The sequence below is a fragment of the Macaca mulatta genome, chromosome 11 (genome assembly GCF_049350105.2).
Source record: "Macaca mulatta isolate MMU2019108-1 chromosome 11, T2T-MMU8v2.0, whole genome shotgun sequence".
In the NCBI taxonomy this organism is placed as follows: Eukaryota; Metazoa; Chordata; class Mammalia; order Primates; family Cercopithecidae; genus Macaca; species Macaca mulatta.
In genome coordinates, this window is record NC_133416.1 from 124202207 (window position 1) to 124220332 (window position 18126).

Below are 18126 nucleotides of genomic sequence, written 5' to 3' on the forward strand. Positions count from 1 at the left end.
TTCTTCAAAAGGGCAAAATCAGGGCCATAGGTAGAATGAGTTTTCTAGACAGTGGAAGGAAACCCTTTCTAATATTCAGACTGCCTGTTGGTAGATGAGACTGATGCAGGAGGTCAGCTGTCTACTGGAAGCATTGCAGGATTGCCTGGGCCCCATTGGCCAGGGATGCAGTGGGGTGCCTTCTTGCAATGAGGAGATGCTCCGAATTGATCTCCAAGGCCCCTCTTGATTCTTCAGGTTCTAAACCACTGGAGACTGAGACAGCATGACACCCTCAGCATTAGAGTGTGACACTTAGGTTCAGAAAAATGACAGTGTTGTCACTAATGCCACGTGATCTAACTTCTGATGCTGTGAATTCCATGCGAAGCATCCATGCCTGTAGGGAAAGTGACTGAGGCCATGTGACTGCTTGTCACACATGGAGCTTGCGTGCACACATATATAGCAGAAGCGTAATTAAGGAGGCCAGAACTTTAATATGTCATCAGTGTTAGGTTGGTCAGTATTGCTTTGATACCCTTTTGGTTGAATAAGATATTGTAATGGTTATTTTTGGTGTAGTTTGCTTAAGATAGAAAGTCAAATTTTGAGACCGAGATAAACTGAGTTCCTAGATTCCCACTAGTTTTACTTTGTAAGTTTTAGCCTCTTTCTGTGTGACTTATGTCTTTTTTATACCTCTGTCCCTTCATTACTGCCTTCTTTTGTGTTAAATAGATAACTGTCTAGTATGCCATTTTAATTTCTTTACTCTGTTTTTTAGAGTTATTTTCTTAGTTGTTGCCTAGGAATTACAGTGAACACCTTAGTTTAAAATAATCTAGTTTGGATTAATACCCACCTGATTCCAATAGTACACCAAAAACTCTGCTCTGAGATAATTTCATTTGGTGTTTGTTGGTACACTTGGGTCATATCCTAAGGCCTCTGAGGCTTTGTTCATTGTATTCATTTTTTTTTTTTGTTTTGCTTTGTTGTTTTCGTTTTTTAGAGATGAGATTTCACTATGTCACCTAGTCTGGAGGGTAGTAGTACAATAATAGCTCACTGCAGCCTTGAACTCCTGGACTCAAGCAATCTTCCCGCCTCAGCCTCACAAGTAGCTAGGACTACAGGCACACACCATCACATCTGGCTAATTTTTTTTTTTTTTTTTGGTAGAGATGGTGTCTCACGCTGTTCACCAGGGTGGTCTCAGCTCACTGAGTGATCCTCCTGCCTTGGCCTCCAAAGGTGCTAGGATTACAGATTTTTTTTTTCTTTATTCTTCCCACCCCCTCCCCGCCATGGAGTAGATAATCTTGGTTGACCTGCTTTAAGTTTCCTGATTTTTTTTTTTCAAGACAGAGTCTTGCACTGTTGCCAAGGCTGGAGTGCAGTGGCATGATCTTGGCTCACTGCAACCTCTGCCTCCTGGGTTCAAGTGATTCTTCTGCCTCAGCCTCCTGAGTAGCTGGGACTACAGGCGCATGCCACCATGCTGAGCTAATTTTTTATATTTTTAGTAAAGATGGGGTTTTACCATGTTGGCCAGGCTGGTCTCAAACTCCTGACCTTGTGATCCACCTGCCTTGGCCTCCCAAAGTGCGGGGATTACAGGTGTGGGCCACTGCGCCTGACCAAGTTTGCTGATTTTTCTGCCTCTCAAACTTGTTGAGCCCCTTTAGGGAATTTTTTACTTCAGTTACTGTACTTTTTAACTCCAGAGCTTCTCTTTTTTTTTTTTTTTTTTTTTTTTGAGATGGAGTCTTGCTCTGTCGCCCAGGCTGAAATGCAGTGGTGTGATCTTGGCTCACTGCAACCTCTGCCTCCTGCGTTCAAATGATTCTCCTGCATCGGCCTCCCAAGTAGCTGGGACTACAGGCGCCCGCCACCACGCCCAGATAATTTTTTGTATTTTTAGTAGAAATGGGGTTTCACCATGTTAGCCAGGATGGTCTCAATCTCCTGACCTGGTGATCCTCCCACCTCAGCCTCCCTATTTTTTTTTAACAGACAATTTCTATTTCTCTATTGGTAACTTCTATATGGTAAGACATTGCTCTTCTACTTTCTTTTATTTCTTTAGACATGCTTTCTTTTAGTATTTTGAACATATTTAAAATAGCTGATTTAAAGTCTCTGTTTAGTAAGTCCAGCGTCTGGACTTTCTCAGGGGTAGCTTCTGTTGACTGCCTTTTCCCCTGTGTATGGGCCCTGCTTCCTTGTTTCTTTGCATGCTTTTGTAATTTTGTTAAAAACTGGACGTTTTAAATAATGGAAACTCTGGAAATAGAATCTTTCTCCCTCTGCAGAATTTGCTGTTATTGCTGTTGTTATTTTTGTTGTTGCTGCTGTTTGTTTGTTTAGTGACTTTTCTGGACTTATTCTCTAATTTGTATTCTTTGTCATGTGCAGCTACTGAAGTCCTGCTTGGCTAGCTTAGTGGTTAGCTAGTTATCAAATGGAGATTTCCTTAAATCCACTAAACCAGTAAGTCTCCCAGCCTTTGCTGAGGTGCTGTCTGTACGTTAGAGTACTGCTTCACCATTGTAGCAGCTTACAACTCTGCCTTAGCCTTCACTTCCTGCTGGTGCAGAGCCTCAAGGTCAGCCAGAGGGGAGAGGTTAGGGCTTTATCTGGTCTTTCCTGGGCACACACACAGCCCTATACGTTCATGTGGCATTCCAGACTCCCAGGAATATATTGGAGCCTTTCAGAGCTTCCTGTGGGAAATCCCATTTCCCAGCTTTTTCTTTCAAGCTTTTTGGTCAGCCTCTTGTTTGCCTCAACTGTCTGTGCCTCCCCAGGTAGCTGCAGAGTTAAGCAGTTGCCACTTACTATTTTGGGCAAATGCCCTGGAGATAGAACAGAGAGAGTGCTCAGCTAGGTCAGATAAAGTCAAGCCTTGAGAATAGAGCTTACTGGCAAGCTGCCAGCAGGTCAAATGGTGACAGTTCTCTAGGGATTTGATTTTTGGGGAGTTCTAAACGTGTCTGGCCTCTCTAATGGCTGCTAGGCTGCCGGTTTTTACAGCTGCTGTCTTCACGAGGCTGTTGATTTTTAAGGCAATCCCGGAGCTGGAGGAGGAAACAGAATTAGCACACATTAAAACAACTCAGACGTCACTGTTCTTACTGAGATTCAGGCACTTTTCTTGGATAAATGTTCCTCAGAATGTTGCAATCCTTTTATTAATTTCCAGATTCTGAAAAAGTTGATTGATCATTTTTGGTGGAATTCTTACTGCTGTTATGGAGGAGCAGGTCTTTAATCTGCCATCCTGTAAGCTAACTCTCTGTCAGTGCTTTATCAGCTGAGGCCCTTTGTGCAGTAAGAATCTGGTTTCCTACTTTCTCTCATTTTCCTTCTTCCTATCTCTGTCTTTGAGTCTTGAAGTGGCCCTAAGGGAGTGTTAAAAAGTACAGGGTACTGTAACCTACCTGTCACCACTCTTCATTAGAAGTGAGTCTCAACTTTTGGATGGAGAGCAAGCATCAGGCACTTGATCCTGCTTTCCCAGGATGCTCTGCAGACCGGTATCACACTGATCTGCTCGATCAGTTGCTCATCTGCCAACAGAGTCCATCTTTTGCAGTCTGGCCAACTTTGCATATTATCCTGTGATGAAGTAAACTCTTTGTTCCCCTAAATTAGTGTTGGAAAACAAAATGCTAATAGTTAAAATGGCTATTTCCTCTGGATACTGTTGGGATTTAAAAGGCCAGACATAACATTAATTTTTCTAGATCTAATCTTAGTCCTGGATAATGGCTTGAGTAAATTAAATATGTACATATGTTTAAAATCTAAATTCTCACATGCAATTTAAATTTGAATTTTCTACCTGACCAGATGTTTGGGTTTTAGGTAATTTTATGACAGCCTTTGATTTCGGAGGCCATCAATCTTCAATTCTATAAGGTGGAAATACAAATGCTATTTGTCAAAAGTAAAGAGATTCTGTTCTGAAAAGCTCTGTATGATTGTATAGCTAATTACCATGTAAAAGTTTGTGTTTTTTGCATTTTATGTATTTGTGTATTTTCTTCTCTTATTTGTTAGATTACAATTGAACCAAGTAGTCTAAAATGTGATATTACATGGTGGTACAACAATTTTGAAATCTTGAAAGATAAAACTGGAAACATTTGCTTGTATTTTTTTTTCACCTCGTAGTGTTTTGTTAATGAGACATTTTATACTGCCATAAACCCAGGGCAATAATATAGGTGTTGATTGATTTTTGGATGACAAGGGGCTTCTCTAATTGCAGAATTTGACGTTTGTGTCACTTCTGCTGTTTTAGGTGAGCAAGACGTGGAAGGTGATTGCGGAGGATGAGGTGCTGTGGTACAGGCTGTGCCAGCAGGAAGGGCACCTTCCGGATAGCAGCATCTCTGACTATTCTTGCTGGAAGCTCATCTTCCAAGAGTGCCGAGCCAAGGAACACATGTTACGAACCAACTGGAAGGTGGGCAGTGGCCAATATCATTACCTGTGAAAGAATAGCCTGCAAGGACATGGGTATCCAAGCTTTCACTCATAGCCTGAGATTAATTGCCAACAGCGAAGGGAGAGGGGTACACTGAGCCGCCCCTTCAGCTGTTGGTGACTTGTTGCCCATTTTGTTCGCCATTAGATGATTTGCCTCTGTTTTCAGCCTCAAGATTTGGGAACGTCCTCTTACTCTGCAGGAGAGGAAGGGTGAGATTGAGTTGCCAGCCACTTCCTCTCTGATTGTTAGGGTGGTCAGAGGAGTGCTCCGTGCAGCCCCTTTGACTTTCACCAACTCTCTGGAGGGGCCTAGAAAGCAAAAGCACTACCTGCATACAAAAGAGGAGCCGAAAATGTCATTTCCAGTAAATGTAAGAGGGAGATGATTAAACATCTCTAAGCACTGTCTTCTCTTCCCTCACATAACCTACTGGCGTGCTTCCATAACATTTATCACTTCAAAGTCTCTACAGAAATATTAGATCACAGCTAAGAATTTGCACAGTGAAGTGTTTCCATAGGAGATAACTGTCAAGAGCCGTGTTACATAAAGCTGTTTGAGGCATGACGAGACAGCGGTGTGGTGGCAGTGTTTCCTTCCCACCTGGGAGGCTGAAGATTCAGTGGCAGAGAAGGGATGGAAACATTCTCTTTACTCCCGTAAAGGTCAATCCTAATAGACTTTGAGATTAACAAGTTTTTGTGCATTACTGATAGTGACGTATTGCCTATGTGCCTGTCTGTCCCTAGTCACCTCCTAACCTGATTAGTGACCGATACGCTTGATCTGGGCAACCTCACACAGTTTCTAGGAAAGTCAATAAGAGCAGTGTCTCTCTAATTCAGGGGTTCTCAACCCCAGCACTAGTGACATTTAGGGCCAGCTCATTCTTTTTGTGGGGGGCTGTTCTGTGCACTGCAGGCTGTTGAGCAGTCTCTCTGGCCTCTCCCCGTTAGATGCCAGTAGCATTCTCCTCCCCCAATCATGACAACTAGAAATGCCCCTAGACATTGCTGAATGTCCCCTGGGAATCAAAATCCCCTCCCGGTCGAGAACCACTATTCTGAGAGTTAGTGTGGTTATCCTTTCTTAGGCCGTTAAGACACCACCACTAAGACAGGTCACGCTGGCCCCACAGTGCCCTTTTCCATCGACCTACGGTAATAAACTCATCTGGAGGAAGCCCCCAATCCCTCTTGCCCGTGTGCCTGGGTAGGTCCAGATGATGGACACAGGCAGAAACGTATGACAAAGAAAGCTGCCCAGACAAAGGGTCAGAAAGCAGAGGGTCTAACCCTGGTGGGAGAGGCTGCGATTTAAGGAAAGCTTAAGAACTGAGTGTTAATGGGGCCTTTCTCTCCAGAAAGGAGAGATACTTTTGAGATTTACAAGCAGGAGACTTGGAGATATTTGGCATCCCCAGGCTTGAATTCGAAGATGTCAGACCCTGGTAGAAAAAAGCAGCAGCTGTGTTGTTTGCTTCCTCTTTGGTGATGGAGAAAGCAAGGGAAGAGGACAGGTGTGTCCTTGTTAGGCCTGGAGGTGGCAGAAGTGACAATGTTTTAAAGACCCACCACCTAGCATTTGGCACTTAGTAAGACTTCACAAGTTATATGCAATCTAGCTGAATGGCTATTTAGTATTTCTTTCTAACTAGCACGAAGTCATCTGTTAGGTAAATACTCACTACATGGCTGTTGATTGAGTGAACTGGAGTGGACTGCAGGCCAAACGAAACATGAGGGAGACTTCTATTTGGAGCATGTCAGGTCCATTTCCTGACACTATTAACAAGGAGAATTCTAGGAGTGAAATTTTAAACGATGTATCTTTCATTAAATGTAATGGTGGGATTCTTACCAAAATTCTGGAACGAAAGAAAGCCTTATCGAAACGTGAAAGGCAGCTGGGCACTGTGGGTCACTCCTGTAATCCCAGCACTTTGGGAGGCTGAGGCAGCTGGATGACTTGAGGTTAGGAGTTCCAGACCAGCCTGGCCAACATGGTGAAACCCTGTCTCTACTAAAAATACAAAAATTAGCCAGGCATGGTGGCACAAGCCTGTAGTCCCAGCTACTTGGGAGACTGAGATTGGAGAATCGCCTGAACCCTGGAGGTGGAGCTTGCAGTGAGCCAAGATTGCGCCATTGCATTCCAGCTTTGGCAACAGAGCAAGACTGTCTCAAAAAAAAAAAAAAAAGAAAGAAAAAGAAATGAAAGGCAGTGTTGGGGCAAGTTGCTTTACTTTTGTCTGCCTCCATTTTCTCTTCTCTAGAGTGGGAGCTAGGAGTGGCACTGCTCATGGCTTCATGGTGAGGATGATTGTCATCAAGTGTCTGCCACTCCTCCTGCAGAGGCTGGTCCACACTCAGTGCTCAGGCGAGGTTGGCTGTAGGAGCGCATAGTCCTCTGCACACAGATGCAAGGTTCTGTGCTGTGCATGCTCTACTTCAGGATGGGTTAGGCAGGCGATTTGGTTTGGTACCTCCTAAGTCAGTGTCTGGGGAGACCCTAGAAGGGACCCCAGGGTTCTCAGGTACCTCCACAAAGGGACTGACCTGCAAATGCATGAACTTATCTGGAACTGCAATTCAATGTCAAGCTGGAAATCGTTTGCTAAACTAATTACTATGGTGGCCATAGTATTCTTTTTCCTGGTGTTTGCATACATGCAGGTTTTCATCTTAGACCCTTTATTTTTCTTTCAATACCTTTTCCCTCACAAGAGCTTTTCTGTTATTGTAACCTTGGCTGCGGCCCTCACACAGCTGTTTCCCAGTTCCTTGCCTTCCCTTCCCATATCTCCAGTCATAGGACAGCTCCACGTGGATGTGTCCAGTTTTGTCTCAGCCTTAGACTCGTTGCTTGGATTAAGACCATCATGCGAATTACTTTGCTCAGTTCTGGAGTCTAGGTGCTTAATAAATGTGTATTTTAATGGAATGATATCATAATCTTTTTCCTAATAATAGAAATAATAATAATAATGGCTACCACTTATCGAACACTTGCTGTATGTTAAGAACTGTGCTGGGTACTACACTGTTTCTAGTCCTTGTCCTTGTCCCAGTCTGGTAAAATTGAAATTATGGTATTCTTGACTATCTTTATTCATGCTTGCTTTGTGGCTTAACTATCTCACTTTTCCCAACCTCCCACATGTAAATACTTTATATCCATTCAGATTTCCTTCATTGTAATTCAATTTAATTTTTTTTTTTTTTTTTTTTTTAGAGATAGGGTCTCACTCTCTTGCCCAGACTGAAGTACAGTGTTACAATCATAACTCACTGTAGCCTTAAGTTCCTGGACTCAAGTGACCCTCCTGCCTCATCCTCTCAAATAGCTGGGGCTACAGGCACATGCCACCACACCTGACTATCTTTTACATTTTTTGTAGAGATGGGGTCACCCTATGTTGCACAGGCTGGTCTCAAACTTCTGAGCTCAAGTGCTCTTCCTGCCTCTGCCTCCCAAAGTGCTGGGATTACAGGCATGAGCCACTGTGCCCGGCCTAAACTTTCGTTTAAATACTATTTCCATGAAACCTCTGACCTCTCAGTTAGAAATAGTATCATCTCTTCTCCTTTTTCTCATCCTGATCTTTATCTATTTGTATATAATTTTGCATTTTATTCTGAGAATCCTCATAAGAGTTAACAGGTAAGGTATCATGTAATACTTTCTTTTTGCTGAACTGAACTTTTTCGTATACTTTATAAGCTTCTTTAGATACTTGCCACTCCCAGCAGATATGTGCCAGCCTATTGTGGATGGTAGTTATTGGTGAGCACATATTTGCTTTCTATTCTGTAACCTCCTGGAAGATGGGGCAGTGTCTCACACATCCCGTGTCCTCGAGTTCAGTGCCTTTGGGATATATGGTAACTCGTCCATGCTTGATAGCTTAGCATGTGAGTCATCATTTTTGGCTTTTTGAATGCCCACAGAACTTTGAATGCACTTGCTCTCTATGCTGTAGAGAATTGCTGTGGAAAGTAGGTGAAAAAGCACGATGCTTGGCTTTTGGGCTGTCCCAAGAATAGTCTAAACTGCATCCCCCTTTTCCTCACGCAGAATCGCAAAGGTGCCGTGAGTGAGCTGGAGCACATTCCTGACGCGGTTTTGTGTGATGTGCATTCTCACGATGGCGTGGTCATTGCTGGGTAAGCAAAACCATTTCCACTGAGTGCTCTGCATCTGAAGGTCTATCATTTCTCACGTACCGCCCTCTGAGTACCAGTGACCTTAGCTTCCCTTGAGAGCATGTACCTCCCTCAGTTACAGCCCATGTGGAAGAGGGAGAGTCTCTGTGATTCTGTTCCCGAGGACGTGAGAGTGCCGCAGCGAGGGTGAGAAGCACATGGTGTAAAGCGGATCTGTGATCCATTTGTCTCAATATGTCTTTCCCAGCTTTTAAATCACTTTTGTGGCATGTTATGTGAGATTTTCATTAAGGCAAACAGTTTGTATTCTATGAAGACATAAAAAAGTCAAGCAGATATAATAAGTGTTGGCACAGACAGGCCCTGTTCTCATTCTCTTTTTCTAAATCCCTTATTGTGAAGAAGGGCTGTGGCCACACATAATCTTCCTTCCCCACCATATAGTACATATTTGTTACTTAAGTTGTCCCGAAATAGTTTTTTTTTTTTTTTTTCCTCCATGGCCGAGACATTTACTTTTAGCTTCTGTAAATTCCTTCAGCTTCTGTCCCAAAAACCACTTTGATGAAGTCTTCCTACTTTGTTACAGAGGTACATTTATATACTTAATTACTGTACAGTAAGATCAGTTTTCTTTTTGGATTAGGAAGATGTCATGAACTAGATTGTATACTTAATACCATAAAGTAGAGACCAGAACGCTTAAATTTCTGAGTTTGGATCAGCTATGGAGTGAGACGCCTTAGGGAAGTTCCTGCCTATGGGAAAACAAAACAAACCTTGGACTTTAAAACTCAGTAGTAGAGGAGTCCTTTTCTTTAAAGAAAAATCTTTCCTTAAGCAGCATTCCTTAAAGAGCACCTTTTGAATAGAAATTCCAAAGAGTCGGATTATTTTAAAATTTTGTGGTATGCAGTGCCTATGAAAAAAAGTATTTCTGCTTTAAACAAGATATACCCAGGAGGAATGCTTTTCTTCAGTTTCTGTTTTACTGGCTATGATTTAGAGGTGAAAGCCTTTCTTGGGAGTGCTGCAGAACTAGTTTTAGAAAGATTGATGGTCCAGATACTTGCGATTCTGTCCATTAAGTTATCAGTGCACGTTGGGCTTCTCCACCTCATTGCTAAAATATGGGCCTACGATCGCCCGATATGCAGCTCCTTTCTACCCACAAATGCTACAGTTTGGTGGGAACTCCAGAAGTTACTTAGATCATTCCAGCTAAAGGGATCTCTGCCTGGAGTGTCAGAAGACACTTGAGGACAGAAGGCTGAGACTGTACTGAAAGAGTCACAAAAGAACTTACAAATAAAGGAGAGCCTTGAATCTCAAAACCACTTACGAATTTCTTCTCTGGAGCTCCCGAAGGGCAGGCCCCTTACGAGTCCAGATGCCAGTCCTTCTTTCCCTGCCTCTCTGTTCCCTCGGGGTTTGTTCAACATTATAGATTATGCCAACACAGAGCAAAATGATGGCCGAGTTCTGTGGATCAATAGGATGAAACCTGATCTATGGGTCAGAGAGGCTCCTCACGGCTCTTCTTTCTAAGAAAACCTTACGTTGATGGCTTAGCATGAGAGACTTCAGTCTTGCTTGTATGTACAGCATCTTGTGTTTATCATTAAAATTTTATCTGGTGGTTACGATGCTTGTTTTCTGGGTCAGATCTTGAATTCCTTTTCATTTGAGACAGTGGTGTTTGTGGTTACCTCATTCCCAATCAATGTTGAATTCACCAGGCTTTCTACAGTTATGTATCTCCAAGGAGCTTCTTAAAGAGACAGTGGCCACCTCACCCCTTCTTTCTCTTGTACTTACCTTGTGTTTCTCTTATTCTTCTTTTTTCCTTCCCTTTTCTCTTTCTTTTGCACAAGTGGAGTCTGTTCAGAGGCTTAGTTTTATGTAACTAGAGCTAAACTATGAAGCATTTTTGCATTTATACCTATTAAGTACATTTCATATCATTGATGGAGAGCAGAATCTCTTTTTCTCACCTTTTAAGCAATCTGTGTAAATATTCCTGGTTCGGAGTCATGTTGCATAGGCCCAGACTGATATTTATTGCAGTGAACCTCATGATGGACCCAGTCATGGTTCTTCCCTACTCTTCACATAAAACCAGTGAAATCTGAAAATAGTCACTCATTCATAAACGCATTTGACACTCAAATACCCATCAAATACCCATCATGTGAACAGGACCGGGCCCCTGTTTACCTGAGGCTTGTTTTTCCAGTGGAGAAACGGACATTCTTTCCAAAGCATTTGATGGTTCAGTTTTGTCCATGAGTCTTTGCTTACTCTACAGTCTTACAAATAATTTCCAGTTAACTTTTCCTGACATTCAGAACTCTGACATTTCTTTTCTTAAATTTCTTTTTTTTTTTTTTTTTTTTTGAGACGGAGTCTCGCTCTGTCACCCAGGCTGGAGTGCAGTGGCCGGATCTCAGCTCACTGCAAGCTCCGCCTCCCGGGTTTACGCCATTCTCCGGCCTCAGCCTCCCGAGTAGCTGGGACTACAGGCGCCCGCCACCTCGCCCGGCTAGTTTTTTTTTTGTATTTCTTAATAGAGACGGGGTTTCACCGTGTTAGCCAGGATGGTCTCGATCTCCTGACCTCATGATCCGCCCGTCTCGGCCTCCCAAAGTGCTGGGATTACAGGCTTGAGCCACCGCGCCCGGCCGACATTTCTTTTCTAACCTACCTTTTTCCTTATTACACTTGTCAAGTGTACTTTTGTTTTTTCCACACTGTTCTGTTTAGTTACCTCTGACTGCATCATTTATTTTAGTTGGGGTACAGTCATATGCCGCATAACAGCATTTCAGTTAGTGATGGGCCCCATATATGATATTGGCCATTCGTGTACCCTAGGTGTATAGTAGGTTCTGCCACCTGGGTTTGTGTAAGAACACTCTATGATGTTTGCACAATGATAAATTCACCAAAGGATGCATTTTTTCTGAGTGTATCCCTGTCGTTTAGTGACACATGACTGTATAATTCATATGCCATAAAATTCACTCTTTCAAAGTGTACAATGCAGTGATTTTTGTTTAGTAGATTTACAAGGTTGTGCAACAACACCACTATCTAATTCCAGAACATTTTGATCAACCCAAAAAGAAACCCAGAATCCATTCGTTAAGGCCAGTTGCAGTCCTGTCTCCTCCCAGAGATTTCTCTAGCACTGTAGCCTAGCGTCCACTCTTCTGGGAACTCGTGGAGACAGGACCATCTGCAGCTGACAGGGCAACTTGTCGTGTGGCCTCGCTGTTTCACTGAAGCATTTTTGTTTTATATTGTTATTTTACTTAGAAATAATATTTAACTTTACAGCCATCTACTATATTTTCCTTCTAGCAATTTGTACAAAAGCATCTTTTTAAATTTAAATTTAAATTTTTATTTTTTTGAGACACAGTCTCACTCTGTCGCCCAGGCTGGAGTGCAGTGGTGCCATCTCGGCTCACTGCAACCTCCGCCTCCCAGGTTCAAGGGATTCTCCTGCCTCAGCCTCCCGAGTAGCTGGGACTACAGGCGTGCACCACCACACCCAGCTAATTTTTATATTTTTACTAGAGATGGGGTTTCACCACGTTGGCCAGGCTGTTCTCAAACCCCTGGCTTCAAGAAACCTGCCCACCTCAGCCTCCCAAAGTGCTGGGATTACAGGCATGAGCCACTGCACCCGGCCTGTAAGCATCTTTTAAAACTATGAGTGGTATGTCATATTTTGTTAAATGTATACTGTTTTATATGGCGTAAGCATTAAAACTTAATACACAGACTCCCCTTGCCCCCTACCACATGTATATGATGTTATGTGGGAAACTGGAGAAATGCCTATGTCTGTTCTCTAATTTCTTGGTTTTCTCAGCTTAGAATCATACAATTTTAAACCTGGAAGTAACTTTAAGAGATGATCCGTTCTGAGACCCTCATCTTGCGTGAGGTGGCGGAGGCTCAGAGCCATGCTGGGTGTGCGTGAGTGGAGCCGCTCCATCGTGTTTCTGCAGCATCCACAGGCAGGGCTGGCTGGTGAGGCTGCCGTCTCCGGTTCTCATTTGCTGCTCTGAAGCTTTGGCTATTGTAGCGTCATTTTGGTTTTTCTTTTGTGACATGTGCCTATTTAAAAACAAAAGCAGCCGGGCGCATTGGCTCACGCTTGTAATCCCAGCAGTTTGGCAGGCTGAGGCGGGCAGATAACGAGGTCAGGAGTTCAAGACCAGCCCGGCCAACATGGTGAAACCCCGTCTCTACTAAAAATGCAAAAATTAGCTAGGTGTGGTGGTGGACACCTGTAATCCCGGCTACTTGGGAGGCTGGGGCAGGAGAATTACTTGAACCCGGGAGACAGAGGTTGCAGTGAGCTGAGATTGTGCCATTGCATTCCAGCCTGGGCGACAGGGCAAGACTCCGTCTCAAAAATAAATAAATAAATTAATTAAAGTAAAAAGAATAAAAACAAAAGCAGTGGTAAAAACCATGTTGTTTTGCAACTGTGTTAGAAAGTAGAGAAGAGAAAGTCACTCAAATTCTAGCATGGAATACAACCTTTGTTAAGGTCTCCCATGTGTCTGGTTTGGTTCTCAGTCTGTTTTTCTATGCATGTTTTTTCATAATGTGATTATAGCCTTTGTTAAATTTGTGGCCTTTTTCCCTCACCAAACTGATGAATTTTTTTCGTGTTGTATATTTTTCATTACTTTCTTTGATTTGTTGAAAAAACACTTTGGATAATTATACCCCAGTTTCCCTATTTATTCCCCTAATAGTGAACATTAATGTCATTTCCTGTGTTTTGTTATATGGATGTTATACATATTTTATGTATATATGTCTGCAAATTTTTCTCCTTTTTAGCACTACAAATCTTTATTTTAAAATGATTAGACACATGCTACTGTAGAAACTTGAAATTCTATATAAGTGCATAAAATAGAGAGTTAAAGTTCTTTCATTATCGTCTCCTAGTCTTGCATTCCTGATTGTTTTCCCAGGCTAGAGTCCTGTAAGCAGAATTACTGGATTCAGGAGAATGAATTTTTATTTTCCAGATTAATAAATTATTTAAAAATGCTTTTGTAGCCCTCAGCTTCTTTGCAATCTAACCTTTTGACTTGAAGTCTCCAAACCATCCCTGCCATCTTCCTGTCAGTGCTGTACATGGTGAGAGCCCATGCCTCCTGCCCTCTTCCTTCCTCCCCATCTAACCTGGCTCCGTCCCAGCCCTACTGCACTGCACTCTCAGAGGTCCCCTGTGATTTTTTGCTCAACAAACCAATGGCCTTTTCTTGGCTCGTCCTCTCCAGCCTCTTGGCAGCATTTGGTCCTGTTGACTTTCCCCTTTTGAAATGGTGGCGGCCTTGTGTTAAGCATCTTTGTGCCCTCAGAGTCTAACATCTTTCCCAGGACCCAGGAAACTTTGAGGCAAGTGTGTAAGAAAGGAAAACTCCCCTTCGGCGACCCCACCCTCTGGGCTTCCATTACCTCCTTGAGCGCCTTCTCTGGCCCTCGCTCTTGCCTTTCTCTGCTGTCACTTGACCACTTAGCAGGGATATGCAGCAGCGCAGAAAAGACCTGCACCCGTTGTTTTCTTTGCTAGAGAGAGAAGTGGATGTGCCTTCAACTGCGGCTCAGCCATTCAGACACCACTTTTACTTTGCTTTTTCAGCGAACATTTCTCATTTCTTTAACTTGAGAAATATTTGTGTTCACAAGTCACCAATCTCTACAGAATCAGTCACCTGTCTTTCTCTCAAAGTTCAGCGCCTGTCTGCATTTTTATCGGTGATCTGCTGGACCTCCAGAAATGCTAGCGAGGTTTAGTGTGTGTTTTCCTTGTGTTTTAGCAGAGAGGTTGTCTAGAAAGTTAGTTGATAGTAAGTGATCAGGAAACGTGTCTTTTGTTTCTTTGATTTATTGTGGTAACAGCTCTTAGAATTTTAGAATGTTTTGAAAATTATATGTTTATTCTTGAGAAGAAAGAACAGAAGAAAGGGGTATATGGAAACCTTCCTGTTCTGTTTTGTGATGCTTAGACTGTTCTCGTCTTCCTTCTCCCCAGTTGCCCTCTGGAAGCTGAGTGTTGCAATCAGATGACATCATGAGTTCAAAAAAGTCACAGTATAAAACCTGAGGTACAGGACTAGGTGTCGTTTGCCATAAGTAGTGAAGGAGAGCCACCTAGTGAAAAGTGCATCTCAGGTAGAACCAGGAGCTCCTTGGAGGCCTTGTGCCAGCTCTGCTAACCATTAAGCCATTAGCTCACCAGAAGCTTTTATCAGATGCCCAGGAGTATGATGTTTTGCAATAAACTCCCTCCTCATTGTTACTTGAGATTCATAAGGCTAAAGCACTCTAGTTGGCATAAGAAAACACCTTTTTCTATTCACATGAGAGGACATTTTCCCTCTTTTGGTTTTAAAAAAACATCAAGCACCCTGTTTGTGTTGAGGTTTTTTTCATTACTCCTAAATATTTTTTCCCCTGATTTCTGCCTTTTTAGCCTGCAGTTCCTGCCTTTATTGGAAGGAGCAGGACTGTGTATCCATGTTTCTCCTCTGCCAAGTGTGGTTGGAAGGAGCACTGTATCATTTGTTGCAAAATATTAGCGCTCTTCTTTCCCTAAAAACACTCAGTTGTCCCATTTTTGCTTCATTCCTTTTGAGGCAAGTGTGCCCAAGTAGATACAAAACAAACTGCCTATACCTCTCTAGCAACCAGCTGATCTCTGGCTGCTGCTTCAGCTGCCAGACATGACCTGATTCAAATATGTTTTTATTTTTCTGAGCCCCATTTATCCAACCTGCTGTCAGAGTGAGAGGGTTTCCGGTTCTTTGGAGACAGAAAGCAAAATTTGGAGTTTCTAATTTATATACGGAAAAATTGGTGTCTGAATCTTTGGTTGGTTCAGTTTGCCTGTTGGCCCTTCAGTGGAATTTTATCATTGTTTTACATTTAAGAAGTATTGGAAAATATCATTTTAGACAGGCCAGGCACAGTGGCTCATGTCTGTACTGCCAGCACTTTAGGAGGCCAAAGTGGGTGGATCACTTAGGGTCAGGAGTTTGAGACCAGCCTGGCCAACATGGTGAAACCCTGTCTCTACTAAAAATACAAAAATTAGCTGGGCATGGTTGCACGTGCCTGTAGTCCCAGCTACTCGGGAGGCTGAGGCAGGAGAATCGCTAGAACCCAGGAGGCGGAGGTTGCAGTGAGTCGAGGTCATGCCACTGCCCCCCAGCCTGGGCAACAGAGTGAGACTCCATCTCCAAAAAATAAACAAAGTCATTTAAGGTAACTTGAAATACCTTGCTTTTAGCCATGTTGTCCTCTGCCTTTTCCAGTAATTACAAATGTACCTGTTATTGGCTGGGCACAGTGGCATACCTGTAATCCCAGCACCTTGGGAACCCAAGGCAGGTGGATCACTTGAGGTCAGGAGTTCGAGACCAGCCTGGCCAACATGGCAAAACCCCTTCTCTACCAAGACTACAAAAATTAGCCAGGCATGGTGGCACACACCTGCAATCTCAGCTACTTGGGTGGCTGAGGTCCAAGAATCACTTGAACCCGGGAGGTGGAGGTTGCAGTGAGCCAAGATCGTACCACTGCACTCCAGCTTGGTGACAGCGAGACTGTCTCAAAAAAAATTTGTTTTAAAAAGGACCTTTTTATCAACTGTATACCATGCCAAAATATGAATAGTAGCTTTAATGTGAATATGTACATATTTGCCCTGAATTTAAAAATATTTTCTATTCAGAAACTGAAGCCCTCAAGGATGTTGTTTCCAGCACTCTCTTAGTTTTATATGAATGTGTAAAAAATAAATACTGCCTGTGGATTACTTTGAGGCTATTGAGATAACAGACGCTTTGTAAATAACATAGGTAGAAGGTTGTGTGAGATAAATGTTGCCCATATATACTTACTAAGGACATGCTTTCCATCTTTCTCCTTTTTTAAAAAAACTTTTTCCCCTAACAGTTTTCCTTTAAACCTTGTTGTGTATAGATTTTCTGCTGCTGCTTATTGTGACATTGGACTATTCCCCATAAGGAATTCGATCATTACCCGTTAGGGACCTCTTTTTAAAAATACTTTTAAATTTATTTATTTTCTGCTGTGAGGTATACATGCTCTTCTGGTAAATAAGTCTGAGGTAAGATATTGATAAGTGACTAGAGGAGAGCATTACATTTATTATATCTTTAATGAAGGAGCTCCAGAATATCCTTAATAAATACTGGTGAACTCATGACTGCATTTATCCATCTCTGGTTCTCCGAGGAATAATGGGAAGGGCCACAGCTACAATAACTCTGCATAATCATCATTGACTCTGACTCTATTGATTGTGATTAACCAAGATGTATGGAAAACAGTTTTAAGTGTGTAGTGCATGTATCTCATAAGGTCCATTAAGACGTTCATTATTTTTCAATTGATGCGTCTTAAGCCCCACTTGATGTTTGTTGTAGTGCATTTCCACAGAAGGACTCTGCACTGTGGGATTGAGTTCATTTTGTTAATTGCATAATACAACTCTGTCATGTTTCATAGAAAATAGTAAATACTCTTGCTTTTATTGATTGGTATTCTTTGGTATTACTGAAGAAAATATGGAGCAAGTGAATAGTTCTTTACACCTTTACATGTTAAGGGCATGAATGTTTCTTGAAATGTGGACACTGCCGTTTTAGGAGCCCCTGCCTGATTGCTCAGTAGGCTTTAAACCACTTCCATCTTCTGGGTTTAAGTCAACAGATTCATTCATTCTGTCAACACCCAATAAGCATGGATGAATACCACACACAACCCCCTTGGTCATGGGGAGTTTATAGGCTGGTAAGGGATCCAGTTGCTGGTGTTTACAGAGCACTGTGGGAGGTGTTAGGGTTGGGGAGGAGCATGGTGCCATGACATGCTAGGGAGAGTCACCTCGTACAGGCTCAGCATCAGGCTAGCTTCCTCCTGGGAAATGACTTTCAACCTGAACCCGGAAGGATGACTAGGACTTGGCCAGGTGGAGTTTTCTTTGGGGCAGAGATGCTGCCCTCCTCACTCCCCAGCCAGTAGCGATCATGAATAACCCATTACTGTGTTTGTTTTTCTGGTAAGCTGGATGAAACACAGCTTCAGAATCCTTCTCAACACAGAGCTCTAGGCAGCCACTACCACATATTGGATTTGACACACAAATGAAACCATTTGCTATTCCTGGCCTGAAGCCTCATAACAGGGCCCCTCTTGGCTGCTCTAGGTGCCTGATCAGAATAGAACTGTGACTTGGTTTGGGAGTGGCTGTTTGTGTATGATCCTGTAGAGAGAGAGAAGTCTTACTAACGGTTCCACATGTTCTCCTGCATGCCCCGAGAAGCAGGCCTGGGAGGCACAGGTTGCACCTGCTTAGCCCTCAGTCCTGCTCCCAGCATACTGAGCCTTTTTTGTTGGCTTCTTGCCTTTCAGTTG

The 18126-nt window shown here is 42.9% G+C and overlaps 1 protein-coding gene across 9 annotated transcripts in view; it reads left to right on the forward strand.

The window, feature by feature from the left end:
- The window catches only part of FBXW8 (F-box and WD repeat domain containing 8), a 115642-nt gene that overhangs the window by 24970 nt on the left and 72546 nt on the right, over nt 1-18126 (forward strand). For 8 of the 9 annotated variants that reach the window (XR_013401515.1, XR_013401516.1, XR_013401517.1 and 5 more), the window contains 2 exons: nt 4292-4456; nt 8558-8646. Coding sequence is in view for 5 of the 9 variants with exons in the window: in XM_001081979.5 (XP_001081979.1) it covers nt 4292-4456; nt 8558-8646 (254 nt within the window). In the remaining 4 variants the exon portion in view is untranslated. Of the gene's footprint in view, nt 1-4291; nt 4483-8526; nt 8647-18126 lie in introns of all 9 variants that reach the window. The other variant, XM_077955343.1, reaches the window with a different exon arrangement.